Source organism: Talpa occidentalis, unplaced genomic scaffold (assembly GCF_014898055.3).
Source record: "Talpa occidentalis isolate TD23 unplaced genomic scaffold, MPIMG_talOcc4v2.1 talOcc4.18, whole genome shotgun sequence".
NCBI classification, from domain to species: domain Eukaryota; kingdom Metazoa; phylum Chordata; class Mammalia; order Eulipotyphla; family Talpidae; genus Talpa; species Talpa occidentalis.
Genome location: NW_023601851.1, coordinates 18,004,872 through 18,032,552, shown reverse-complemented (window position 1 = coordinate 18,032,552; position 27,681 = coordinate 18,004,872). Strand labels below are relative to the sequence as shown.

Below are 27,681 nucleotides of genomic sequence, written 5' to 3'. Positions count from 1 at the left end.
GAGATATTGTGAAGAGACCTGATGAATATAATTCAGCCCTAAATCACTTCACTCTATGGCTTTCTCCTGGTATGTAGGTGGAGTCAAGTGTTTGACTTTCATGTGTCAAACATCTAAGGGACCCTCTCCAGTTGATGAGTTTCTTTACATCTTAATTGCTTGGGTACATTTATGATGGTGTCATGTATCATGGATGAAGAAAATCTAAATGGATATGCTGTTTGTGTCTGACTGAAAAGGTTGATCTAAATCACCCAGAGGAGTGGTGGACTTCATTGTGGGCATAAAAGTTAGACACGGAAACGTGCTGAAGTTCAACTCATTTCATCATTTTCTCCTTCAGGGAATACACTAACAGTTTATTAATATCCTCATGTTTCTTCATGGTAGTAATGGAGCCATGAATATTATTGGACGTTGTTGCCAACAAAAATCTTCACAAGCATGTGATGAAAGAGCAGGTGAGCTTTTCATAACAGCGTAGAATTCTTGTCCATTCACATTAGCTAAGCAAAGCATCTTTATGTTGAACACCGACTCTGTGATCCAGATATCAGAAGGTCAAGATGCTTCTTAAATACCTGAATGTTGATTTTGATGAAATGTGTCTTGGTATCTGAATGTCTTATTTAGACTATATGTGAACTTCTTATGTATATTTTTAAAATTTATTCATACAAGAGCTGGGGTGCAGGCCAAATGGTGTGTGTGTGTGTGTGTGTGTGTGTGTGTGTGAGAGAGAGAGAGAGAGAGAGAGAGAGAGAGAGAGAGGATTCACCAGAGACAGAGTGGGGCATAGAACAGGCCGACTGACTGAAATACACTACTGAGGGGAGCAGTGGGCAAGAAGGGAGAGGTCTGCCATGCCCTGTGGGAGGCTCCCTGCTGTGGAGGGGGCAGATAGCTTTTCAGTCAGCGCGGTGCTTAACCCCTTCAGCCCCAGGGCGGCCCTGTTGAGCTCTCTTCCCTCAGAGCCCTGAACCCATTATGGGCCCTGCAGTTTTCACGGGCCTCGCCCACCTGCTGGTTCTCCTCAACCTCCACTCCTCCCACTTCCAGGCCGCAACCCCACCCCGACGACGGCCCGACGGGCTGCGCAAGGGGTTGTGGGAAATGTAGTCTCCAGCCCCGTGGTTCCCGCGGAGGTTTCTGGGCGGGGCTTCCGCGATCTGCGCAGGCGCGCCCCCCCCCCCCATCCGTTCCGAACGTTCTGGCGCCTCCGCGAGCGCTGGGGCGCCCCGAGGTGAGCGCGGGTTTGTCCCGGGAGGCCGGGCTCGGGTGAGCGGAGACGCCGGGGGTTGGGGAGCGGGGGCGCGGGCGAGCGGGGGCCCCGGCCGCGTGGAGTCGGGCGCTTTGGAGCCGATTCCCCCGGAGCGCGCGTGGGGGCGGGGCAGGGCCGTTGGGGAGAACGTCCCGGCCTTTCCGGGGTGTCCCCGGCGCGGCCGCCCGGCCCTGACCCCGGACGCTGCCCGGGGTCTTCCCGGGGCGGGGGACGGGGTCCCCAAGGCGGGGGCCCTGGGGAAGCGCGGGTCCGCCTGTGCGCATGCGCGCTGACTCCTCTGGCCCCCGAAAGTCGGGCGGTGAGGGAGAGGAGAGCCAGGCTGCGTTTCTGGGGGGGTTGTATTGCGCCCGGGGCCAGATTCATGGACCCAAGGTGGGCGGGTGACGTTGCTCAGGTTGCCAGGATGGAGGCAGCCCCTGTGGGGGCGGGGAGGTCCCGGGGGAAACTGGGTTTGGGGGGGGGGGGGGTCCTGCTGCGTTAGAGGCTTGTTGTCTGAATTTCCAGGCTCCTTTCGCATTCCCGCCCCCAGGCGGCGTCCTGCTGGCTTCTGCATTAGGCCTCCTCCTGGAGGTGCGCACCCAGGGGGACTGTGTCCCTGTTGGGTGTCCACGGAGAGGAGGGCGGGAAGCGGCGCGGAGCCACTGCCGGGTGTCCTGGCAGAACAGTGCGTTCGGGGCGTCGTCTCGTTGGAAATCGTGTCCACACTCTGAAGTGACTCATCAGCTTTGAGACGGTTGTTCTTGGCGTGACTGTTGATCAGGCAGTGGGAAGTGTCACCTTTTGTTAAGTTATGGTGAACCGTGAACCCACGTTCTGCCGCTCATGGACTCGCGGGGCCTCTCCTGCCCCTGCTAGAAGTGTCACACGGCCGTCACCCGCAGTGACTCTCTGGTGTCTCCAGGCAGCGTGTGGCGGGCTCTGGACAGGAGACTCCAGGACCCCGTGCAGCTGCCTCCGTCCTCTGTGCTGGACCCCATCGCCCCTCCCAGCGCCGCCTCCAGAGCCCTCGCGCCTCTGTGAGAGCAGCGACAATGGACCAATCTCTGGTGAGTGCTGTGTTTGCTTTAGCTCGCGGTGCATTGACTATATGGGAGTATCTCAACGGACACGTAAATTAGAAACATAGTTTTCTCCAGGGACACATTCCTCACCAGAGAAAGTTGTGGCGTAGATCCAGGCACTTCACATGTCCAGCATGTGTAAAGATGGGGCTCTGCCCTGGTGCTCACGCAGCGCAGAGTCAGAGTCTGTACCTGGGTCGCGGTTGATGACGCTGAAGGTGTGGACTGTGGCTCTTCACCCCGCTGGACAGAAACACTTCCCAGCTCTGCGCTGGTCCGGTGCGGGGTGAGGGAGGAGGGGGAGGATGGGGCCTGAGGACCTGAGTGCAGAATGGGGGTGAAGGAGCCACATGTCTTTTAAAAAGGACAACTGATTTTTTTTTCAAGATTTGTTTATTTATTTATACATGCACTGGGTACAGTCAGAAGCACAGGAGGGTGAGAGAATTCACCAGAGCCAGAGCGGGGAGCAGAGCAGGCAGAAGGACCGAAGTACACTGCTGAGGGGAGCAGCCGGTGGCAGGAGAGGTCTGCGCGCCATGTGGGACCCTCGCTGGTGATCCAACTGGCGCTGCAGAGGCTGCGGGCAGCTTCACAACCCAACGCTCAAACCCTTGGGCCCCCCAGGAGGCCCCAACTGAATTTTTAAGGTTTCTGTGCAGTAGCTAAAATCATATACTGTGTCCTACACAACTCTCGGAGACTTTCATGCAGGCATCAGTCTTGGCATGTGTGCCGTTGAGTCCAATGGGGGATCCTTACATACCTGCCCCTGCCTTTCTCTCAGGTGGCCTGCAAACCGAAGGTGCCCAGTAGACTCTTCAGAGTCCTTTTTTCTGGCCGTTGTTTCCACTGCTCCTGCGCATTTCTCCTTGGTGTGGACTGAATGCATTTCTAGTGACACTCACTACACCCTAAGTTGCTCTCCAGTCCAGTTACACTCTCCAAAAGTTCCTGCCATGTTTGAGAACACCATGTGTGACCTTTGGGAAATTTCATTTTTTTTAATTGTTTTAAAGCTTCTTATACTTTTTTTCTTATTCTTTTACTTATTTTCCCTCCTCGATCTGTCATTGACATGTGTAGCACTAAAAGCCTTCTGCTGAAATAGTTGCCAGTTTTTTCCTACAATCCTAATGGGTCTTGCCCTACCCCTAGTTTCCCCCTCTAGCAAACCACTCTGGCCCGTCCCCCGTCTTCCTCCCTCCCTAACTTCTCCACCCATTTCCCTGTTCCCTCTGGTGGTCATCTTTACCTTCAAATGACCCTGTTCAAGTTTTATTCAAGTATTTTGGCTGTAAATGTTTTTTGGGTATTTATTTTCCACAGATGAGTGAAGCCATCTCATATGTGTCTTTACTTTTTGGCTTATTTCACTCAAGAATAGCACCTCCCGGGGCCTCCCTGGTGGCACAAGGGTTTGAGATGCAACCGATGGGGCTGTCTGTAGTCTCTGCAGCACAAGTTCCATCCCCCGGCCAGCCAGGGAGCTACCCACATGACGCAGCAGACCTGACTGGCCTGCTGTGTCCCTCGGCAGTGTATTTCGGTCTATCTGCCTGTTCTGTTCCCTGCTCTGTCTCTGGTGAATCCTCTCACCTTCCTCCCCTGCACCTCTGGCCTGTACCCCAGCTCCTGTATGCATAAATAAATAAATATTTTTTAAAAAAGAAAAAAACAATATCACCTCCTTGCCCACCCATTTTATCCTCAGTGTGGCCCTTTGCTCCTTCCTCACAGCCCTGCAGTGCTCCCCTGCGTGTGCTCCACACTTCCTGCCCTGCCTCTGCTAAAGGGATGTAGATTGGGCCATGACTGGGCAGTTGGAAACACAGCTGCTCTGCTCATGGATGGGATAAATCTTTTTGTGTTTGAGTTTTCCCGTGAGGATAATGTGTAGAAGTATTGCAGATGATATGGAATTTCCGTTTTTATTTCCTTAAGAAACCTCTGCACCCTCATCCACAGGGTCTGTTCCGAATGTCATGGCCACCAGCCGTGGGTGAGAGCTCCCTTTTCTCTGTGCCCTCTCCAGCGTTGTTCATTCCATATTTGTTTTTTTTTTTTTTAGTGTTTCACTTTTTTAAATACTATTTTACATAATTTTACATCATTTTCATTTTTGCACAGTGTAATCATTTACATCTTTGTTGTAGTCCCCATAAAATTCTCACCCCTCACCCCCGTTTTGTATAAATCCATTCATTTTCATTTGGGCCTTCTCAAGGGGTGAGGTGGCATCTAAGTGTGCTTTTAATTTACATTTCTCTTAAAATAAGTTAAGGTGAACATTCCTATTGTCTGTAGGATGTCAGAATTCCCTCTCTAGAGAAGAGTGTATGTAGTTCCTTTGTCCATTTTTTAATTAAGATTTATTCATTTATGCATACAAGAATGGGGTACAGGCGAGAGGTGCAGAGGGTGAGAGGATTCGCCAGAGACAGAGTGGGGAGCAGAACAGGCAGACTTACTGAAACACACTGCTGAGGGGAGCAGTGGGGAGTCAGGAGAGGTCTGCTGCGCCATGCGGGTTGCTCCCTGCCGGCCAGGGATCAAACTCGTGCTGCAGAGGCTTTGGAGAGCTTCATAGGCTGCGTCCCAACCCCTTGTGTCACCAGGGAGGCCCCCCTTTGTCCATTTTTAATTGAGTCATCAGTTGGTTTCTCGCATTGTTTGGGGATGTTATAAATTTTGGAATGAACCCCTTGTCACATGTGTGGCATGCAGATTCTTTTTCTGTTCTGTAGACTGCCTTTCAGTTTTTGGGCTGGTTTCTTTTAAGGTATGAAAGCTTTTAGGTTTAGTGGTGTCCCACTTGTTGATTTTTGCTTTTGTTTCCCTGGGTGTTGGGGTTGTGTTCCCTAGTGCACTTTGGGGCAACTGTCCTTAGTGTGTCCCTATATTTTCTGTCAAGTACATCACCAAATATTTAACCCATTTGGAATTTTATAGATTGATTTATTTATCTATATAAGAGCTGGGGTACAGGCCAGACATGTGGTGAGTGAGAGGATTGACCAGAGACAGAGTGGGGAACAAAACAGGCAGATCTGGTGAAATACACTACTAAGGGGAACAGCAAGGAGACAGGAGAGGTCAGGTGTGCCGTGTGGGTGAGTTCCCTGACTGGGGATCGAACTCATGCTGCAGGGGCTGTGGATAGCTTCATAGTGCTTTGCCTTAACTCCTTGCTTCACCAGGGAGACTCCATGTTGCTGTATTAACTCGGTTGGAATTTGTTGAGGATTTTCGCTTCTCTGTTCTTTGGTGGTGTTGGTCTATTTTTCCCTTTTATGCTGTCTTTTTTTGGAGGGTATCAGGGCAATGCTGACCTCGTCGTATGTGTTGGTGAGTTTTCCTCCATCTCCAGTGTTTTGGAAGATGCAAATTTCTTTGTGTTTGCTTCTGTCATGGTCTCTCTGATGATTTCTTTTCTGTGTCCCTGAATGCTTGAGTATCTTGTGCTTCTGAATGTAGCTAGTCCCTGTGTTCCGATCTGGTCTCCCGTCTTCAGTCTGCACTTCTCCTGAGTGAGTCAGTCAACTGTGTTTTGCCACTTCTGCCAGTTACACTTGCGCGTGGGCCTCCTGCCCAGGCCTAGTACCACAGGCTCGGCTCCCACCTGACTGCGCCTGTAGCCGTCCCGATGGCACCTGCTGCTCATGCAACATGCAAACCTCGTCCTGTGTTGTGCCCTCCCGTGTGGAATTAGATCCTTCTCAGCCCAGGTCTCCCGCCACCAGAAAGGGATTACTCTGTTCCAGAGTTTAGTCTCACCCAATGCAGGTTACTCTTCAGTATTACCTGATATCTTAATGGTTGCTAACAACAGCACCGCCGTGCATGCGTGCATGCGTGTGAGTGTGTGTGTTCACTTTCTTTCACATTACAGTTCTCATTCTTGGCCAAACCTGATGGATGTGTTTTCTCAGTGATGAGGTTGCTCCCTTTCTGCCTCCGACTGGCCAGGGTGTGGTGACACCTCAGAGTTCAGGGGGAGAAAGTACTCAGGGGTCAGTGGGACACGTTTGAACAAGGGTCATGACACAGACACTCGCTGAGTAAAACCAGGTAGCGCAGATGTTCATCATTTGACCTTTGGTTGTTGGGAGTTTATGTCAGTGATGCTCAATGTAGTTTTTAATAAAGAGCTTCAGGTTTCTGTCATCAAGTCTGGAGTATAGTAGGTGTGTTTGCATTTGTCATACATATGATTCTTGCTGAAGTTACGGTTAATGGTAGATTTTTTTAATTTTGATAGATGTTTATAGAATATTGATAGAATGAATATATTTTGCAACCTAATTTTACCAGCTCTTCTGTCACCTGTGACCATGCAAGTGTTTCATTTTATAAAACTTTGCACTGTGGGGAGCAGCAGTGGCTGCTCTTCTGCCCAGCATGACTGTTGCTTCTTTTTCTCCTTTTCCTAGAAAACGTGGCCCTCCATTCATTCATTCATTCATTCATTCATATTTTAAAAGATGAATTTATTTATGCAAAAACTGAGGTATGGGCCAGAGGTGTGGGAGGGGGGAGGATTCACCAGAGACAGAGTGGGGAGCAGAACAGGCAAATCTATTGAAATACTCTGCTGAGGGGAGCAGTGGGAGAGTCAGGAGAGGTCTGCCACACCATGTGGGTAGCTCTCTGGCTACCAGTGTTATACAGCCATCACCACCTTCCAGATTTTTTCATTTCCCAGTAATAAAATACTGTACTCATTAAACTCTTGCTCCCAACTGCTCTGTCCCTCAGCCCCTGTGTCCACCATTTACTTTCTGTTTTCAAGAGTTTGACAACTCAGACCTGTATGAATGGAGTCTTATTACACCTTGTTTTCTTGGTGAATCTCTTATTTTATTGCATTGTTAACTGTTTTGTCATTTCATAGGTATCGTACAGGAGTGCATTCATATTGTAGTGTGTGTCATTGTTTAGTTCCATTGTGAGGCTCATTAATAATATCTTATGTGTATTTTCCAGTCTTATTTATCCATTAATCCATCACCTGGGGCTTGGGTTGATTTTGCTTTGGGCTGTAATGACTGGTGGTGCAGTGACAGTAGGTGAGCAAACGTCTCTGCCCGTTCCTGCTGTCCCTGCTATTGGTGAACACCCCGGGGTGGGGGTGGGTCCTCCTGTCATTCTGAGTTCCCTTTTCCCAAGAATCACCTTCCTGTCTTCCCTCCTGGCTGCATCATTTATGTTTGCCCCAACAGTGCGCAAGGGAGCCAGGTCCAATTTTTGCCAGTACTTGTTCTTTTCTTTCTTTTTAAATCATTGCGATCCCAGCGGACGTAAAATCTCATCTCTTGTACTTCTGATTCATTTTTCCTTCGTGACTGATCGTATTGAGAACTTTCATGTTTTAGGACCCGCTTGGGTATGTGATTTGCAGAGCTGTGTATTCCAGTCCTTTACTCATTGCTGCACATTTCCATTTTGAACAGGGTCGAAAGCGTGAGGGGATTGTATTGTCCCATTTCATCATATGGTCCTTTTATGGCATCCTGAGCCCACTCCTGCTGGGAGGTCCCCGTGAGTTTCTGTGCGCAGACATGAGCCATCCACCTTCTCTTTCTTTGCTGTTGTTTTATTTCTCGTATTAGTGTTTTAATCAATGAGCCTGTAAATAAATGCATTTTTGTTTTCCTAGAACTGGGATGTGCCGGGTTACCTTGCAAGAGTTGCTGTCAGTGCAGCAGGCTCATCGTGTCCTGGATGCTGTTGTGTCTTTGCATTTGTTTTATTCATTGTTTAACCCTCCAGGTTTCTTTATTCCAGCGAGTCTCTGCCCTTGGTTCCGCTACATGCATTGCTTACTGTTTTGTCATTTCACTGGCAGCGTACAGGAGCTCCTGTGTGTGTGAACACGGGTGTGTGTTATAGTCTGATCACTGGGTTTTCCTTTCCAGAGTCGCTTTACTTTGGCTTTCATTAGTTTTCCAAGAATGAATTATAACTAGTTATGACCATTTTTATGTATGTTGTCTTTTGTTGTTGTTGTTGTTACGTAGCGTCACCCAAACCCATTGTGAATAGGGGACACTGAGCGTCTTTGTTAGTCCTTCTCTCACTGGGAATGTTGATGTCGCCTGTGGCTGTCAAGGACTTGATTTGTGTTGAGGAAAAATCCTCTGAATCCTTTTTTAGCTAATACAAATGGAAATTTATTTTAATGGGTTCCTATTCTATATGTATGTGGAGGTGCACAGGATTTACTACACAGGAAAGGAAATGATGGAATAAATTTACGGATTTCATAAGATGTTTGTTTTCTTATACCGTGTATCTTATTTTTCAAAACTCTTTCATTGCTATGATCTATTTTTTTCTTTCTCGAAATATTTGTCTCTTCTAGTTGTTTTTCTTCTTTCAATACCTTTTGTTCTGGTCAACGTGTTCTCCCCTACGGTGATGAAAACTATCAATAATATCCTGGAGATTCCCATATTCTTTCTTTTCTTTAATATTTATTTTATGTATGCATATAAACGCTCGGGTGTAGGCCACAGGTGCAGGGGGTGAGAGGATTCACCAGAGACAGAGCGGGGAACAGAACAGGCAGACTGACTGAAATACACTGCTGAGGGGAGCAGCGGGGAGACAGGAGAGGTCTGCTGCGCCTTGTGGATAGCTCCCTGGTTGGGGATTGAATTCTTGCTGCAGCAACTGCCGATAGCTTCATAGTGCTGAGACTTAAACTCTTGTGCCACCAGGGAGGACCTGATTCCCAAATTTCTGTTTTCACCTTAGACTTCCTGATCTACCAGACACATGTCCAGTTGCGTGTGGAATTCCAGTGTCTACCAGCCCGTCATGCAGACAGCATATTAGGAAAACATTCCTCGTACCTCAGCCACCAAGTTATTACCAAGTTCTCCTCCCCTTTGTCCTTCCATTTTAGAAGTGATGACCTGATCTGTCTTCTTCTGACTCTGTCAGCTGAACATCTTTTCTTAAAATTTTATTTTATATATATTTTACATCATTTTTTATTTCTGCACAAGTTATGCATTTTTCATCTTGGTTATAGTCCCCATACATCCCACCCCCTTATTTTAACCCTAATCTCTCCACCCCCCATAGTGCATCTCTGGTTTATACTTGCTTGTAGTTGAACATCTCTTACCTTTGCTTTTTCCCACCTCATTGCTTGAACATCCTGGTTTCGGGTTCAGTTTTTGTTTACTGTGAGTTGGAGATAGCAGGCTTTGAGGTCACGGGAGTAAAATATTGGCACAAAGTTGCACATGCTTTTCATTTGTTATGAAGCTCCTTTAGCACATGATTCCGGGTGTGAGTCTGTTACACCTGCCAGCCAGGCTATCAGCTCCTCAAGGAGCCAATTTTATTCATCCTTTTATTCTTAGAATCATAGACACTTCCAAATATATAAGGTAAGCTATAGTTCTACTTGTAGGACCAAAGGGGTGAATGTAGAGGCGAGGCTCTTTCAACTGCGAATTCTATACAGGACCGAAGACCCACAAAATAAGATGTGTTTGCACTTGCTCTGTCTGACCCAGGCTGCCGGCCCTGAGATGAGAAATGTTCCCTCAGAAGGGACGGTGTCATTTGAAGATGTGGCTGTGAACTTCACGTGGCAGGAGTGGCGGTACCTGAGTGAAGCTCAGAGGACCCTGTACCGGGATGTGATGCTGGAGACCTGCAATCACCTGGTGTCCCTAGGTGAGGAAGCTCCAGTGTAACACTCTAGTGCAATGCTGTCTTCTGCACTGATAAGTGTGCACTTGCTTATGAAACTGAGTGTTGGTGAGGTTGAACATGGCAGGCAGTGTACATTGTGGGTGTTTCGGTTTTCGTTTGGAAAGATTCAGATTGGCCTCTTTTGCACAGCTCTTCACACTGCATTTGTTAGTTTTCAAAGACTGAAGTTGAACTTGATCGAAGACCAACACTGTTTCTCATCACAGGGCACTGTGTTACCGATCCTGAGGAGAGCATCAGGTCGGAGCAGGGATTACAGCCGTGGACTGTGGACGATCCCCCAAACCAGGACCTCTCAGGTCAGTCAGTGCTTGCCAGGCCGGGGGGCTGAGAGGAGGCTGGGAGTGTGGCCAGTGATATTGGCCACACTGAGGTGCTTTTTCAGTGTCCAATCTTGGAGAGTGTGTCTGCATATATCAAACTGATTCTTTATTCAGTTTCCAAATATTACTCTCTTGTGAATTTCGTCCTGCTCTTTTAAAAATGGTTGTCTATGTTCTTAAACCAGTATGCAGTCCCTGATACATGGGGATGATTCTGCAGTAATCACATATCTCTATTCTCTCTCTTAGTGTATTCTCATAGACTGTTTTCTTTAGGTTCCTGTTGAGGAATTTTTTTTTTTATTCTTTCTGTATGTTTATGGGAAGTTTAGCCAGTGGTAAATTTTCTGAGAGGGGAGAGCAACAGTACTCACAGAAATGATCTTTACATTCTGAAGTTATACACTCTGTGAGGAAAGAATATGTAATAAATACATTTATTAATAGAGAGGTAAAGCCACAGAGGATCTTTGACCAGCATGAGTTAAACAAAGTGGAGGATGTTGTTTTTGTGTGTGCTCCATACGCATCATTATAGAGATTAATTATTTTCTTTCAGAGCTCAGGTGAGGTGAATGGGTTGCACTGACATGTCATATCTATAGTTCCCTCTGCAGTCTGGGATAGAGGCTATGTATTGCTATTGGAGATGTCACTGAGCAGGTGACTAACTCAAAAGGGATAGAGAGGCGTTGACTGGAGAGTTATTTAGAACATGAGTAGTGTTTCAGGGCAAGCCTTGTGACCGCCCTCATAGTAATTGTGAGGCTGAGGAGGACCCAGAATTGTTCAGCGTTGGAAGGGATGTTCTGTGACATGGGAGGGGGAACCTGAGGTGGTGGTTTCTAAAGCCATGGCACCAAGAGTTTCAGGTTGGGGGCTCATACCTTGAGGAGCAGTGTGACCTGTGCAATTCCCACCTTCTCGTGGGAATCGTTGGGAGGAAAGTAAAGGAATCTACGACAGTGTGATGTAGCTGAGAGTCACACACAACATAGAAACTGGAGCTGCTATGAACAAAGCAGAAACACAGGTTCCAGGGAGTGCGTTGAGACCACCAGGGTGTTGATCTCAGAAGGATGTGAGAAAAGACTTTAATGCTGATAGCACAGGATGGATGCAGAACTTTTTTCCTATCACTTAGCAGGAACGTGGGACACAATGATGAGGCGGAGTTTGCTGCATGTATTAGGATTCTGAGCCTTAATGTGATATGATATTTAAATATGAACTGACTGGTCTCTTCCATGGAGGGAAGCACATGCCTCTGAGAATCTCTGCAGGTGACCGTGGCCAGGGCCAGAGTCGAAAGAAGAACTAAGGAAATGGAGAAGCAGAGTCCTTGTGTCTCAGCAGGCCTCTTGCTTAAAGTGCCTGGGCAATGACTGGGTCTCTCAGTCCACAGGTTTCTGGGAAAGCCATGGCCTCTGCAGGGCTTGGTTATTCAGAAAGTACCCTCAAGAGTTGCACAGGGTCAGTCTAAGAAAGAAAGTGTGTAGGATCTATGTTGGGTGAAATGCTTCTTGTTGAAATCGACAACTCTAGTTAAAAGACTATATTTAACAAATATTTATGATTTTATAAAACCATTGTGAAATTAGATTTACTGCTTTGTTATCCTGGTTTGGCATTAGAAAATCTGTTAATTGGGGCCTCCCTGGAGGCCTAGGGATTAAGTCTCTTAGCTCTCACTATTATGGCCTGAGTTTGATCCACAGTGAAGGAGTTCACCGACTTTGGCACAGCAAATCTCTCCAGTCTCACCTGCCGCTCCCCTCAACAGTGTATTTCAGTCAGTCCGCCTGTTCTGGTCAACACACTCCCCTACAGCACGCTCCCCTACAGCACCCCCACTCCTGCACCTCTGGCCTACACCCCAGATCTCCTATGCTAAAGTAAAAAATACCAAAAAAATCTATTCTCCCCATAATTTACTATGGGCAAAAAGCATGAATCAGAAAATCAATACCTGTGAATTATTTTGTAATATAGGAACTTTTGTGCTGCTTGGTAGTATTCACTCAAAATGATTCCTTTTTAGAGACATGGTCATTTTTATCTCACTTTAGATGTCCATACTGTGGATCACCTGACTCAGGACAGCCCTGCAAATCAGGGCAGACATGTGTGGCAAGTTCTTACCACCAGCAGCAAAATACCATCCAACGAGAGAACTGACTTAATGGAAAAAAGCAATTTGCACTCAATTCATTGTTTGAACCATAGTATCAAAAATGAAAACAATTCAGCGATGATGCCTGAGGACTTTACTATACATAGGACCATGATGATCCCTGGTGAGCCTCATGAAGGGCATGCTAGAGAGAACGAGGAGGTTTTTAGTAGAATGAGGGAACCCATCAAGTATCCTGAGCACCTTAGTCACCAGGTGATTCAGAACTTTCAACAGCCTTTTGAATTTTGTGAACAAGGAAAAGTCGTGAGTGAAGAAATAGTATTTACACCTAGAGGAGCCCTTCTGGAAGGGATTGTCCGTAAATGCAATGAGTGCAGGGACACCCGTGATGAGGTGCCTTTCGTTGTCCGAGACAGAACCCAAGGAAGACAGACTCCCTGCAGTTGTAATGAAAAGGGGAGAGCTGCGGAGATGACTCCAGTTCATTTGAATCCTCCTAGGTATCTTGAACATAAGCAGCAGAAATGTTGTGAAAGTGGGGCCAGTCTCAGAAAAACATTTCACACCTATCCGCGTGAGAGTACCCAGTTAGGAAAGAATAATTTGGGATATAAGAGATATGGTGAAGCGGCCTCTAAAACCTCTGTTCTGACTGAACATCAGAAAACACAAGCAGACGATCAACCTGATGAGTGTGGGGGCACCGCTGAGATTTCCTTACAGAGGGGATACCAGAGAAATCTCACTGCAGTGAAGTTGTTTGGCTCTAACGGTTATGTGAAAACTTACTCATGGAAGACTGCCCTCACTTTACATCCACAGTCTCAAACGGGAGTGAAGTGCTACCCGTGTCAGGTGTGTAAGAAAACTTTCAGGTGGAAACCTGCTTTTAGTGTCCATCAGAGAACTCATACAAGGGAGAAACCCTATGAATGTCAGGCGTGCAGGAAAGTGTTCTCCTGTAAGTCAGTTCTTGTTCTACATGAGAGGACTCACACTGGAGAGAAATGCTATGAATGTGAAGGGTGTGGGAAAGCTTTTTCCAGGAAGTCTCACCTTACTGAGCATCAGAGAATTCACACTGGAGAGAAGCCTTACGAATGTCAAGAGTGTAGGAAGACTTTCCTCTGGAAATCATCCCTCAGTCTCCATCAGAGAATTCACACTGGAGAGAAACTCTATGATTGTGAAGGGTGTGGGAAAGCTTTTTCTAGTAAGGCACACCTTATTAGACATCAGAGAATTCACACTGGAGAGAAACCCTATGAATGTGAAGGGTGTGGTAAAGCTTTTTCCAGTAAATATTACCTCAGTGAGCATCAGACAATTCACAGTGGAGAGAAGCCTTATGAATGTCAAGAGTGTAGGAAGACTTTCCCCTGGAAATCATCCCTCAGTAAACATCAGAGAATTCACACTGAAGAGAAGCCTTATGAATGTCGAGTGTAGGAAGACTTTTCTCTTGAAATCAAACCTCAATAAACATGAGAGAATTCACACTGGAGAGAAACCCTATTATTGTGAAGAGTGTGGGAAAGCTTTTTCTAGGAAGTCATCCCTCAGTCTCCATCAGAGAATTCACACTGGAGAGAAACTCTATGATTGTGAAGGGTGTGGGAAAGCTTTTTCTAGTAAGGCACACCTTATTAGACATCAGAGAATTCACACTGGAGAGAAACCCTATGAATGTGAAGGGTGTGGGAAAGCTTTTTCCAGTAAGTGTTACCTCAGTGAGCATCAGAGAATTCACACTGAAGAGAAGCCTTATGAATGTCAAGTGTAGGAAGACTTTCATCTGGAAATCATCCCTCAGTAAACATCAGAGAATTCACACTGGAGAGAAACCCTATGATTGTGAAGGGTGTGGGAAAGCTTTTTCTAGTAAGCCACACCTCATTACACATCAGAGAATTCATAGTGGAGAGAAATCCTATGAGTGTCAAGAATGTGGGAAGGCTTTCCGCCAGAAATCATCCCTCAGTAAACATCAGAGAAGTCACAGTGGAGAGAAGCCTTATGAGTGTCAAGAGCGTGGGAAAACTTTTTCCAGTAAGCAAGCTCTCACTGGACATCAGAGATGTCACTGGACAAAATCCCTATGATTGTGAAGAGTGGGAAAACTTTTCAGGAAGTCAGCCCTCACTAGGCATGACAAACTCCACACTGGAAGGAAATGCTATGAATGTCAAGAGTGGACAGGCAGGCCTACCCTGGTGGTGCAGGTGGTTGAGTGCAGTGCTGTGAAGCTGTCCATGGCCTTTGCGGTGGGAGTTTGATTCCCTGGCTGGCCAGGAGCAACCCCATGGTGCGGCAGACCTCTCCTGTCTGGCCCGCTGCGTGTATTTCAGCATTGTATTTCGGTCAGTCTGCCTGTTCTGTTCCCCGCTCTGTCTCTGGTGCATCTTCTCACCCTTTCACACATCTGGCCTGTACCCTGGTTCTTGTATGCTTGAATAAATAAAAATCTTTTAAAAATATTCAAAGTTAGGAGCTCAAACCACATCATGCAGCTGAGATCAATGGGAACTGACATAGTTTCAATCTTAATTGCTTGGAGTTACCTGGTTCACTCTGTTCTCCCAAGTTCATGCAGTGATGATGTCGTTGTTCCTGTTGCCGTTGCTTCTAGTATCCTCTTAAGTTCCTGGGCGATGCTATGCCTGTCCACAGCAGCTGTCTGTCTACATGGCACACTGCATGTTGCGTGGGTAAGTGGTCTCTCTGGGTTTTCTAACTTAGTCGTCACGTTCTGTCCAGTACTCTAAGTCTTTGTGGTGCCCCCCGATGCTGGAATTGCTCACCACCAAAATGTCCTCCTCTAGAAGGAAATGTTGAACTGTGTGCTCTTGGCTATAGGTTGAGGTCTGCGGCTGTCTTTACCTACCTTTCATGATGAAGGTCTTTCGGGGCCTCCCTGGTGGCCTCGGGGTTTAAGTCTCAGCGCTATTACCTGCTCTGGCCAGGATTTCAGCCCTAGCTAGGGAGCCGCCCCACATATGGCCGCAACATGCCTCTCCTGTGTCACACGCTGCTCCCGTTAGCCATGTATTTCAGTGGTTCTGCCTGTTTGTCACCACACTCAGTATCTGTTGAATCTTCTCACCCCCGAACCTCTGGTCTACACCCCAGTTCTACAAAATAAGGTAATTTTGTTGGAAGATTAATTCTGCATACAAGATCTGGGGTGCAAGCCGGAAGTATGAGGGGGTGAGAGGATTCTCCACAGAGAGAGTGGGGTGCACAACAGGCGGATCTACTGAAATCCACTGCTGAGGGGGCCAGTGGGGACACATGAGAGGTCTGCTGTGCCCGTGGGTCACCTCCCTGGCCAGGGATTGAACTCGTGTCTGCAGTACTGAGAACAGCTTCATAGTGCTGAGACTTCACCCCTGCGCCAACAGAGGCCCCTGAATTTTTTTTAAAGGAAAGGATTCTTGCCTGTTAATTTTTTTTATTAAATTGTTGTTCATCTTTGTGCAATATTGGATTGCTCCCCTTCTGTATAATTCTTGCAAATGTCCTGTCTGCACCGCCCCTGAGACCCGTCACCCCAGGCCCTGGTGCTACTCCTCCCCTCCTGGCCCCTGTTCTGCCCCATCCCCTGCTGGCGTCTCAGCTCTGTCATCTCCCTGCGAGTTTTGTCTTTTTCCCCTGATCCTTTCTTCATTCCCCTGTATTCCTCCTGGAGGTGATGATGTAATCCAGGTCTTTTTCCTTCACTCTTTGTTCAGAACATAATCCCTTCCACCGTTGCTGGCCGTGCCCTGAATGTGGTCTTTGTCTGAGTCAGTTCATACCTTGGGGTGAGTGGTCGGTGTATTAGGTGGTGGCTGAGGATGTCCTTGATGTAACTCTCGCTACCACTCCCCCCTCAGGGGCCCCGGGCACCTTCTGGTGTGTTTCTTTGGCTCCGTGGTGATGTCGAGCGGAGAGTTTGTGCGGCAGGCCCGGAGTCTGAGGCCTCGGGTGTGCTCTTCCTCATTTCTTGTCTTTGGTACGAAAGTACTTCCAGGTGGAGCCCAGAGTTCCACAAGAGCCAGAGATTTACTCACAGGAGTAAGGACAAGAAAGCTCCCTGACCAGAATGGTCCCGAGGGGTGGCTGCTGGGGCCGAGAAGCAGGGGCTCCCATGGCTGTGGCGGGCAGGGAGCGGGTGCTGGTCGTGGGGGTCTCTATGGCGTGTCTCTTGCTGAAGGGCTTGGCCTGAGGGCTCTCCTGAGGCTCCGAGGCCCGCTGAGTTTGCCCCCGTTACTCGCCTGCATGTCCACACCTAGCCTCGGTCTGTGGATTTGCAGTTGTGCCCTGTGTAGGCTACTCGGCATCCTCTCCACAGGGCTGGGCTCGGGGCCCGTCGGTCAGGGATTGTTTCGCTGATCATGGATTTGGGACTTGGGCGCCCGCTCCTCCCTGTCCGTGCCCTCTACGCAGCTTCCTCCGTCAGGAACATCTCTATGGCCAGAGCCCCCATCCTGTGTTTCCAGGTCGGTGACTGACGGGGTGTCTGTCCCCTGAGAGCATCTTCCCTGATTCAGGGGAGGTACATTGGTCCCTTTAAACTCCACCTGGAGTGTCGGGGCCACGGGCCATATTACACAACACGCTGTGGGAGGTTGCTGAGGTTTTCACCCCTAGGCCGCAGGCCGCTTTCCACAATGCTGCAGGCTCCTAGGTGTCCTTGAGCGCCCATTAAAAATGGAATCGGGCCCCTCAGCCTTCACCTCAGACCTGGTCCAAAGAGGCCTGCAGGGTTTGCTAAGACAACGCTCCTCTGCTAGTGCCACGTTCCCTGGAAGTGTCTGTTGCTGTGACGTGACCCATGTGGGCTGTTGCAGCAAGTGTCACTCTCTGCTCTGAAGGTGAGGGGTTCAGGGGACTCGTGTCACTTCCCCCTAGAGGTGTGTTGGGGCGTCCAGGGGTGTGGCGGGTGAGGCTTCTGTGGATGGGTGGGCGGAGGCCCAGGAATGGCCTCCACCGTGCTCCGTGGGGACCTTGCCCAGCTCAGCCACATCCCGGGGTCAGGACGTGCAGGATCAGCACAGCCCAGAGACACTGTCCACGCTCCAGCGGTGAGGACACTACAGGAACCCTGAGGAACCCTGAGCTCCAGGGGCAGGGAGTGGACCGGGGCGGGGAGGACTCCCCAGAGACGAGTGGGGAGCAGAACAGGCACATCCACTGAAATCCACTGCTGAGGGGAGCCGCGGGGAGACAGGAGAGGTACTGCGTCCTGTGGGTCAGCTCCCTGGCTGGGGATGGAGTTCTTGCTGCAGTGGCTGTGGACAGCTTCACGGTCTGAGAATTATGGAGCAGGGAGGCTATGGGTCCATTCTTGTGTGGGGTGCTTATCCTTCGCATATGGGGACAAGAGGTGTGTGCTACTTGCAGGTCTGTGCCATCTCCCTTGGTCGCCCCCACCCCTAAGTTCATCCCCTGGATGAAAGGGAGTGTACCCATAAGACCGAGGTGGATGGCCGGTCTTGGGCTGCGAGGTTCTCTTTCTCTGGAGAAGCAGAACTGCTCGGGAAGAACATGTTCGTCTTGGTAATGTTGCCAGGCTAGAAGACAAAGAATAGTTTGACTTTTAACCCTTTGCACTCCGAACCATTCTGGACATTGGCTACCAGCTATTCGATGCTAGTTTGCGGCGGAAACGTGCATTTACAGACCCTCATATTATTTATTATAATTTTGGAACCAAGTAACGTATTAGAATGATATTGGACTTACATAAATTGGGTGATATCGAGGAATGTATATGTCCAAAAAATAATATTTTATTGTTTATAATTCTGTACAGTATGATAAATTTTGTAACACTCCCCGATATGCATTGCGGGCTGATTAGTGGAGCTCATCTTTACTACTACTTGTGTCATGAGACTCATTCGTGGTTGGACACTTTGCCATTGTTCTAATAAAAATATGAATAAATGCATGGGTTGAAAATTTTTAATTGTTATTACTAGCTGACAAGATGATATTTACCAAAATAGCTTTCACCAAACAATTTATTCACTAAGAAAAGAATCACTTTTCCGATTTTCTCCTCGTTAGATCATTGTGCACTGCTCGAAGCTTCAAACCAAAATGACCTCAGCTTTGAAAATCTTTTCCTCCAGATGTAGACTTGTTTATTTTTAATTATATATCTCACTACACAGTGCACACTATGTTTGAAAACTGACCTTTCTTCTACAAACTCCCCTTATCTCTCTTTTCAAGTGGCGTTGCGAAGTGCTCGGACCATCGTGAGCACGCATCTCACATTCTCGTCCGACACAAAACCCGCTGACATTTCTTGTATATATCTTAGTAATTTTACGATATTTTGATTTAATTTCTTGTGCCATTTCAAGATAAAACTTTAGGGAAACATGCATGTCTCAAAAAGGTGCGTTGAAATAACTCAGTTCCCCATAATCACTAATAAATTGCAATGTCCCCTGAGAGGGGACATCCGAGTGATATGCTAGAATTCCAATGTCCCCTGAGAGGGGACAGCGGAGTGCAAAGGGTTAAGCAATGAGCAGAAAGAACGCAGGTCTGTTTTGGGGGTGTATGTAAGCCTTTGGGACACCCTGGTTTCAGAAATAAGAGTTATACGACAGAGTGAGTGTATGTAATGCCACCAAACTCTGCATTGAAAAACATATGCCTTCCTAAGTACAAATAATGAACTAGAAGAGGAAATTAATAAAGCCATGCCACCTACAATTGCACATGCAAAAAAAAAAAATAACTGGGAATAAATTTAACAGAGGAAGTGAAAGACTTTTACAAGGAAAACTATCAAACATTGTAGAAAAAAATAATAGAAAGCGTAGAGAAATGGAAAGAAAGACCCAGCTCATGGGGTGGAAGAATCAACATTGTCCAAAGGGCCATCCAACCCGAAGCCCCTTCTAGTATCACTGCAACCCCAATAAATATCCCGATGGCATTCTTCAGAGGAATAGAACAAAGATTACTGAGGTTCATATGGAAACACATAAGACCCCAAATAACCAAAGCTTTCCTGATTAAAAGTGGGTGGAAATGAAGGAGTCACACTTCTGATCTCAAACTAAAGGTAAGGGCCTCCCTGGTGGCCCAGGGGTTAAACACAGTGCTCTCAAACTACTGCCAGCCACTGTGCACAAGTTGGATCCCAGCCGGCCAGGGAGCTGACTGCCATGTGCCTCAGACCTCTCCTGACTGGCCTGCTGCGCCCCTCAGCAGTGTATTTTGTCAGTTGGCCTGCTCTGTTCCCTGCTCTGTCTCTGGTGAATCCTCTCAACCCAAGCATCTACGGCCTGTACCCCAGCTCTTGTGTGCATAAATAAATAAATCTTAACTATTTGTTAAACGAGTATTTTGGAAAGCCAAATAAATAATTGAGCTAGAGTTACCTTATCAAATCCTTAGTTATAAATTAATCTGACTTGTGATATCATTTTGAAGAATACTAGTAATAAGTATGTGTAGATTCATGAAACAAATCTGTGAAAACTTGGATGTGTGCAAGATTATGTGGAACATCCTGAGAGACAGAAAATACATCCCAAGAGCAGGCCAGGAGGAGCTGCTCACCTTCTCACAAGCAGGGATGAGCATCAAGCAGTCTCGGGCGGGGAGAGGCCGCGTTGTTTCCAGCTAGTGTCATGAGACTTTCCTGGGCTTGGCTGCGGTGACCGACATGTCGGCCAAGGTGAGGTGAAGTGTGGACTCTCTCAGTCCTGAGGAGAGAGTGATCGGGGCCGTCCTCCTGCAGAGAGCTGGGGTGGAGGACGTGGACGCCGCTCGGGGTGCCGTCTAGCCGTGACTCTGCGCACCCTACTCGGCGGCCTTTCAGGGTGAGCTGAGGAAACAGTGTGAAGGGCACGTGAAGTCTGTGAAAAGGCCCCTGGCGCTTGCCGTGGTCACTGCTGAGTAGCCTGGGAACGTTTTCCCTCTGAGCGAGCCTTGTGCTGGCTCCGACTGCTCCCGGCCCTCCAGGGAAAACCTCGGGGAAGCCGGAGCCGCTGCCTCAGGGGCCTGAGTCCTGAACTTGGCGGGGGGTGGCGAGGTTCCTGGGCCAGGTGGAGTCGGGCTGTGGAGGCGAGTCGGCCCAGAACGTGTGGTGCCGGGATCGGCCCTTGGTGGGTGGATTCCTCCATTGGGCACGAATGTCCTCAAGGCGCTCGCGGGGGATTCTCTCCACAGCGGCTGGCGAGGCCCGCGGAGGAAACGGGGTGATGAGAAGCCAGGGGTGGCGGTGGGCAGGGGCACCTGCACCCGCCTGGGCAGAGGCAGCCCTGGCACCGTCGCCCGCGGGGGCTCGTGCCGTCGCGGGGTGCTCCGCGGGGGGAAGGACCGTCCCGGGTCCCCGGCGGGACCGTCTCCCCCCCCCCCCCGAGCTCCCCCATGACCCGCGTGTCCTCCCTGTGTCGCGAAGGTCTCGGCGCCTCCGGAGCGTCACCCCGTGCTGGCCACGTCCTCCCCGCACGCCTGGGTCTGAGCTGGCGGCGCCTCCTCCAGGTTCTCAGTCCTCCCTCGACTCTCCCGGGGCACTGCTCCTCCGGAGCCACTGTACACGGGGTGTCCCCAGGGGTCGTGCGGGCGGCAGTCCTCAGAGTGTGGAGAGACGCGTGCGTGCGGGGGTTGTTCTGTGTCTGTCACTAACCTCCTTTGTCTTCTGGGGGGGCATGACGTCGAAATTGGGAATTTAAAAAGTCCTGTTGTTACAGGAGGTGGGGGGAGTGCAAAGCCCCCAGAATATCCGCTCCATAAAGGGTCTGCATCTGCTGCATCAAGAAAAAGCATAAAAAGGGGCCTCCCCAGTGGTGCAGCAGTTGAGCGCTGGGTTGCGAAGCTGCCCGCAGCCTCTGCAGCGCCTGTTCGAACCCCGGCTGCTACCCGGCCACCAAAGGAAGGTCCCACTTGGCGTGCAGACCTCTCCTGCCGCCCGCTGCTCCCCTCAGCAGTGTACTTCAGTCCTTCTGCCTGCTCTGCTCCCCACTCTGGCTCTGGTGAATTCTCTCACCCTCCCGCGATTCTGACTGTACCCAGTGCTTGTATAAAGAAATGAATAAAAAATCTTTAAAAAAAAAAAGCATAAATTTAAAACAATCTGGCCAAACGTCTTGAGGAAGGGATGGTTGCTGGAGCCCCATGGGCAGGAGGGGAGCGGCTGAGCCCTGCACAGTCGGACCAGGTTAGCTGCCCCTCTTGTGGACCGGACTGCGGCCAGGGAAGCAACAGCATTTTGCTGCCCCCAGGCCCTGTGTGCAGAGCCCCTCAAGCCTCTCAGTGCCGCAGAATGTGTCCAGGTCAGCCGGCCCCTCAGGAAGGCTGTGAAACATAAACTGGACAGTCAACAGAGTCATAGGTCAAGGAGCTTCCATTTCTCCCTGTTTAAGGAGAATGATTCTAACAGTGAAATCGGAGTTGTTTAGAGCCAAGTGGAGTTTCGGGTTCATAAGAACATCCAGAAGTTTCTGATGACAGTAATTATTGGCAGTTTTCTCTATGAGAGCAGTCATCTCAGCTTGGGAAAAATTTACATGTTGGGCAGATTGGTTCCTGGGAGATGATACTTAGAAGGACAGCACGGGATGGGTGCACCGATAAAGGAAAAGTTATTTCATGTAGTGTCCAGGATGTCGTCGTCATTCAAGACACCATTTGCATCGCTCACAGTAAAGGACCCCAGGTGCTATAACGTGGAACCTGGAACACCGGGTGCTTCAGCCTCTAAACTCCCTCCCTCTCTCATGGGGGTGCCTGTCTGGCTGGGGGCCTCTACGTGATCATTTGGGAGCTTCGGCACCTCAGGTGTTGATTCCGTCCTCCTGCTTGTCTGTGGAGTCCTCTGGCTGCAGCCAAAGGAGGGGTGGGGAAGGACACTGTGGGTGAGGTGGGGAGGTTTCACTAGCAGACCTCTCTCCTGCCCCTGCTCAGGTGGCTACAGCTCCCACAGGCACCGCTGCGGTGGAGACCCGTGATGTGATATTGTGGCGTGCAGAGACCGTGTGGGGGCTGCGGGTGGGAACCTGGGGGCTTGGCTGGCATCTTCCTGGGCTGGGAGGACCCTGGGGGTCGGGGCTCATTACTGAGCGTGACCCTCCGTGACCCGCCTCCGCGGACTGGTCTCCCGGCGCGTCGTGGCAAGTGGGTGCACCTGGGGTGGGTGCACCGGGCCAGTCCTGCTTCCCACCCGTGTGTTCATCTCAGGGACGCGCCTCAGGGTTTGGGGACCGCGGGGTGACATAGTCCAGGGCCGTCGCCTCCTCCCCGCCCAGGTCTGGCTGGCGGGAGAGCACCCCGCCCCCAACCGGGTCTGAATGGCGGCCCGAAGGAAGGGGAGCCGGTCTCTCCACCCCACCGTGTGCCCTGGGGGCAGGTGATGAGGCTCTAACCCGGGACGCCCAGCCGCTACTCTCCAGAGAGGACCTTCAGGAAGGAGGCCACAGGGCCTCCCTGGGGAGCAAGGGTCAGACACAGCTCTATGAGGCTGTCTGCAGCCTCTGCTGCACGCGTTTGGTCCCGGCCAGGGAGCTGCCCACAGGGCGCGGCAGACCCCTCCTGTCTCCCCGCTGCTCCCCTCAATAGTGTTTCAGTAGATCCTCCTGTGCTGCTCCCCACTCTCTCTGGTAAATCCTCTCACCCCCCACACCTCTGGCCTGTACCCCAGTTCTGGTATGTATAAATAAAAAATGAGGAGATGAACCCTCCACATGATTAGGTCACGAAGGGCGGGAGGCAAAGTCCCTCTGTGCTCACGCTTCTTTTCCACTAGGGTAAATTCAAACTTTTTTTTTGGAAGAAAGGGGATCAGGCGGCTTCCTGGGTGCAAATCTTCACTTTATTTTTTTTTTCAAAGATTATTTATTTATACAAGAACCGGGGTACAGGCCAGTTGTGCGGGAGGATGAGAGGATTCCCCAGAGCCAGAACGGGGAATCAAACTGGCAGTCTGACAAAATACACTGCTGATGAGGGGAGCAGCGGGCACAACAGGAGGGTTCTGCCGCACCTTGTGAGACCCTTGTAGGCTGGCCGGGATCGAACTGGCGCTGCAGAGGCCGCGGACAGCCTCAAGGAGTCTGCGCCACCAGGAGAGGCCCCAAAATCAGACTGCGGGTTCACAATGATCTCCGGGTCCCCTCTTGGCTCCCCTCTTGGCTCCCTGTTGGCTAGTTGCTTTGGTAACTATCAGTTCAAAACCACATCTGATAGAATTAAAGTCTCCCATTAATTTGAGCAGAGGCCATGCCAGGGACTTTATTGGTTCAGGTTGTCCTAAATTGCCTTCTGAGTGGAAACAAGTTTTTTTCTAGCTGGCCTACGAGGCTGAGATTGAATAGGGAGGGAAACCCGCATGTTTATTTCCATAAAGGCTCCAGGGAAGCTGTGAAATCAGATGTGGGGCTGGCACCTGGGAGGTTCTGCCCGTGGGCAGGTCTTGTTGACTGAGCTCATTGTAAATCAGGTGATCCAGTCCCTGGAATAGCCAGGACTTGATGTCAGCCCCGAGCAGGTCACCCGCCACCTGCTCGCACCCCACCCCTGTCACCCCCCACCCCCGCCAACCCCCCACCCTGTCACCCCAGCTCCCTGTCTTGCCGCGAAGGGCTAGGCCCAGCAGATCCTTTTTCCCTTGTGTCCTTGACTGCGTTTGTGGGGGACTTTAGGTGACTCGGAAATGGGGCCAAATGCCCTGTGACCCAACCACGTTGCCCATGCTGACCCCGTCAACCAGGCCCTGGTGGTCTCGCCATTTAAATTCTGCCTTTTTCTGGTCACTGCTCATGTCACGAAAGTGGGAGCAATGGCAGGAAAGGACCATGTTGCAAAGTGAATTGCATCACTCGCTGCCCTGTGGGGTCATGCTTCCCCTCAGCCTGGGCTCCTGGACTGGCCTGGGGTCAGCCTGCCCGGGGCAGGGCCCAGGAACAGTAGTGAGCAGAGAAGGCCAGAGACTGCGGTCTGTGCTGTGCGCAGGAGCTGAGATGGGGTCAGAACAGAGACCCAGATTTCTGGTGCCTCTGAGGAGGAGGGGGAGCGGCTGGGAGGGAGCAGGGCAGGCCGGCCCTGGGCACAGAGAGCAGACACCACGCAGCAGGGCCAGCTCCTGGGTGTAGCCAGCAGGTGGAGCCAGGGGCCTTTTTCACTGCAGAGCTCCAGGGACCATGGCTCCGGAGCCCTGAACTGGCAGCTTTCTGCAGCCTCACGCCCAAGCCCCTCGCCAAAGTGTCTGCTTTACGCTTTGGTTTCCAGCCTAGCAGAGGCCTCTGCTGTGGCAGCTGCTCTGTTCACTTTCCCATGAGGAAGGACGGGCGTGCCTGGGGTGCAGGGAGACTGGAGCAGTCGGGTGGGAGGGGCGGTGCTCCTTAGGGGGATGCGGCATTTCCAGAGGGGTGTTGGTTAATTTGGGCAAGAGATTAAATAAAGCCACAGCTGGCTCAGGTGCAGCCTCTGCAGGAGAGGGGGGTGGACGGGGTGATACACCGCCCATCGGGCTCCTGGGGAGACAGAGGGGGGCGGTGAAGGAGGGCCTCTGAGTACTTCAGCCTCATCACTTTCCTACACAAAAAGTCTTGGAAGGTTTTGGAGAAGCGCCTGAAATAGTCACTAGGGGAGAGGGAGGGAGGTGGAAGGGCCTGCGGCTGGAGCCCTGGGCCTGGGCATTACAGAGTTGACATCACGCTCAGTCATTGATGAGGGAAGCCCCTGATGGCGGGCGGATGCTGGCTTTGTCCAGAACTAGGCTAGACCTCGAAAAAAAGGGAGGGGTGACTTGTTGACTGGACACAAAGTCCGATGACTAAGCTGGTGTGCACCTGGGTGAGAAGGTACCGGTGGAAATGCAGGCTGGCTCAGCCCTGGCCACACAGACACACACAGACACACTCAGATGCTCAGGTGCCCGGAGGAGGTGTCTGTAAACACGGAGGGCAGAACACAGTCTCCCGGGGCTGGGAGACGGGCCAGGTGTGACCTGTTTCCAGACGAGGGTCACCTGTGGAAGGAAAGGGCCTGGGCTCAGGCCCTTTCCAGGAAAACATAGCAATTAATTTTTTTAAAGGTTTATTTATTTATGCATACAAGAACTGGGGTACAGGCCAAATGTTGGGGGGGTGGGTGAGAGGATTTACCAGAGACCAGAGACAGAGTGGGGAGCAGAGCAGGCGGATCTGCTGAAACACACTGCTGAGGGGAGCAGCGGGGAGACAGGAGAGGTCTGCCTCGCCCCGTGGGTCACTCCCTGGCCGGGAATTGAACTCATGCCTTAGTGGCTGGTGACAGCTTCACAGTGCTGAGACTTAACCCTTGCACCACCAGGGAGGCCCAGCTATTCATTGTTTTTCCTGAGTTTGGCTCAGTGAGCCCCTTCTTACCCGTGGTGTTGAACCTGGAACTTCTAGATCTCAGAGAGCCTGGTGAGTGGCGCTTGCTGAGGCCCGCCCCCAACTCTTGAGCCCCTTTTGCCTATCTGGTTGAAACCACAGTGGTCTAAAAGCCAGGTGGAGCCGCGCACGTTCTTCCAGAAAGCTGTCGTGGAGACAGGAGTGCTCAAAGACAGTCTCACGTTCCAGACAGTACTGAGGAATTTCATGCCTTGCCGGCAGTGCTTTCCAAGGTCTCTTCCCCTCCGCAGGTGATGGAGCCCCCAAATGTGTCTGCTGTCACTGAGTTTCAGCTGCTGGGGTTCCAGAAACTTCTTGAGTGGCAGTCCCTGCTGTTTGCCATCTTTCTGTTCATCTACGTGCTCATGGTGGCGGGGAACGTCGTCATCATTGCCGTGGCGAGCCATGACCGGCGGCTGCACACGCCCATGTACACGTTCCTAAAGCACCTGTCCTTCCTCGAGGTCTGGTACATCTCCACCGTCGTGCCGCCGCTGCTCGCCGGCCTGCTGGCCCCGGGCCACGCCATCTCTTCCACACCTGCATGGCCCAGCTCTACTTCTTTGTGTTCTTCGGGGCCACCGAGTTCTTCCTCCTGGCCACGATGGCCTATGACCGCTACTTGGCCATCTGCAGCCCCCTGCACTACCCCTCCTGATGTGCCCCAAGACCTGCACCAAGCTGGTGGCCGTCTCCTGGGTGTCCGGGGTGGGCACCGGGGCCCTGCCCTGCCTGATGATCTCCAGGCTGAACTTCTGTGGCCCCAACCGGATCGACCACTTCTTCTGCGACCTGCCCCCACCCTGATGTGGCTCTCTTGCTCCAGCGTCTACCTCACTGGGATGGTCATCTTTGCCCGGTCCGTCTTGGTCTGTGCGTGTGCTTCCTCCTCACCCTCGTGTCCTACATCTTCATCGTGGCCGCCATCCTCAGGATCCCCTCCGCTTCCGGCCGCGCCAAGACCTTCTCCACGTGCGACTCCCACCTGTCCGTGATCACCATCTACTACGGGATGATGATCTCCATGCACGTGCGCCCCAATGCCCATCTGTCCCCCGAGATCCACAAGATCATGTCTGTCTTCCACACCGTGGTCACCCTGCTGCTGAACCCCGTCATCTACAGTTTGAGGAACAAAGACTTTAAAGAGGCCGTCAGGAAAGCGATGACGAGGAGGGTCCGTGTCTGTGGCCTCAGAGCGAGGGGCAGCTTCTTGCTCAGGTGAGGCCATTCAGTGGGGCCGGGCGCGGCCCGGGCTGCCCGCAGGTGGGGCAGCTGCCCGCCCTCCCGCGCCAGCTGCCCGCTGCAACTCTGCCCGCCCCGCTGGCCCCACCCACCCTCGAGGGGTCCCGCCACGTGGCCGAGGGCTTCGCGTGGCCCATCCCTGCGCATGGCGGCCCAGCCCGTGCGGCCGGGGACAGAGGCCGCCCTCAGCCCACGGGGCATCAGCGGCGTCGCCCCTGCCCACGCCCGGGCGTCGGCTGCAGCGGGGGAGGCACGTCCCGGCCAGACCGTGGCCACCGGCCGCGGCTTCCGAACGCCAGACTGGGCAGCAGAGCCGGAGATCCCGGCGTTTGCCGAGTGAAATTTTAGGAAAAGAATCTCGGCGGGAAGGCGAGGGCGGGCTGGGGAGAGGCAGAGGCGACCTGACCGCCTGACCGGCCAGCGCAGCCAGGAGGCACAGCCGCAGAAAGGGCGCTGAGGCCTATGCCGGGACAGCGTGGGGCGGAGCCGGGCCAGGCCCTGGGGGGCAGGGGGAGGGGTGACCCGCCTCGCC

The 27,681-nt window shown here is 51.1% G+C and overlaps 1 protein-coding gene and 1 pseudogene across 1 annotated transcript; both read left to right on the top strand.

Moving 5' to 3' along the window:
• Positions 1 to 1,208: 1,208 nt before the first annotated feature.
• Positions 1,209 to 15,805, top strand: LOC119250746 (zinc finger protein 260-like). Its single transcript, XM_054697724.1, is given in 5 exon segments — positions 1,209 to 1,243; positions 2,184 to 2,328; positions 12,470 to 13,976; positions 13,978 to 14,310; positions 14,312 to 15,805. Coding segments are annotated over 3 exon segments (2,055 nt in total). The 5' UTR covers positions 1,209 to 1,243; positions 2,184 to 2,328; positions 12,470 to 12,582; the 3' UTR covers positions 14,640 to 15,805.
• LOC119250802 (olfactory receptor 11L1-like) lies at positions 10,346 to 27,130 on the top strand (annotated as a pseudogene).
• The last annotated feature ends 551 nt before the right edge of the window (positions 27,131 to 27,681 follow it).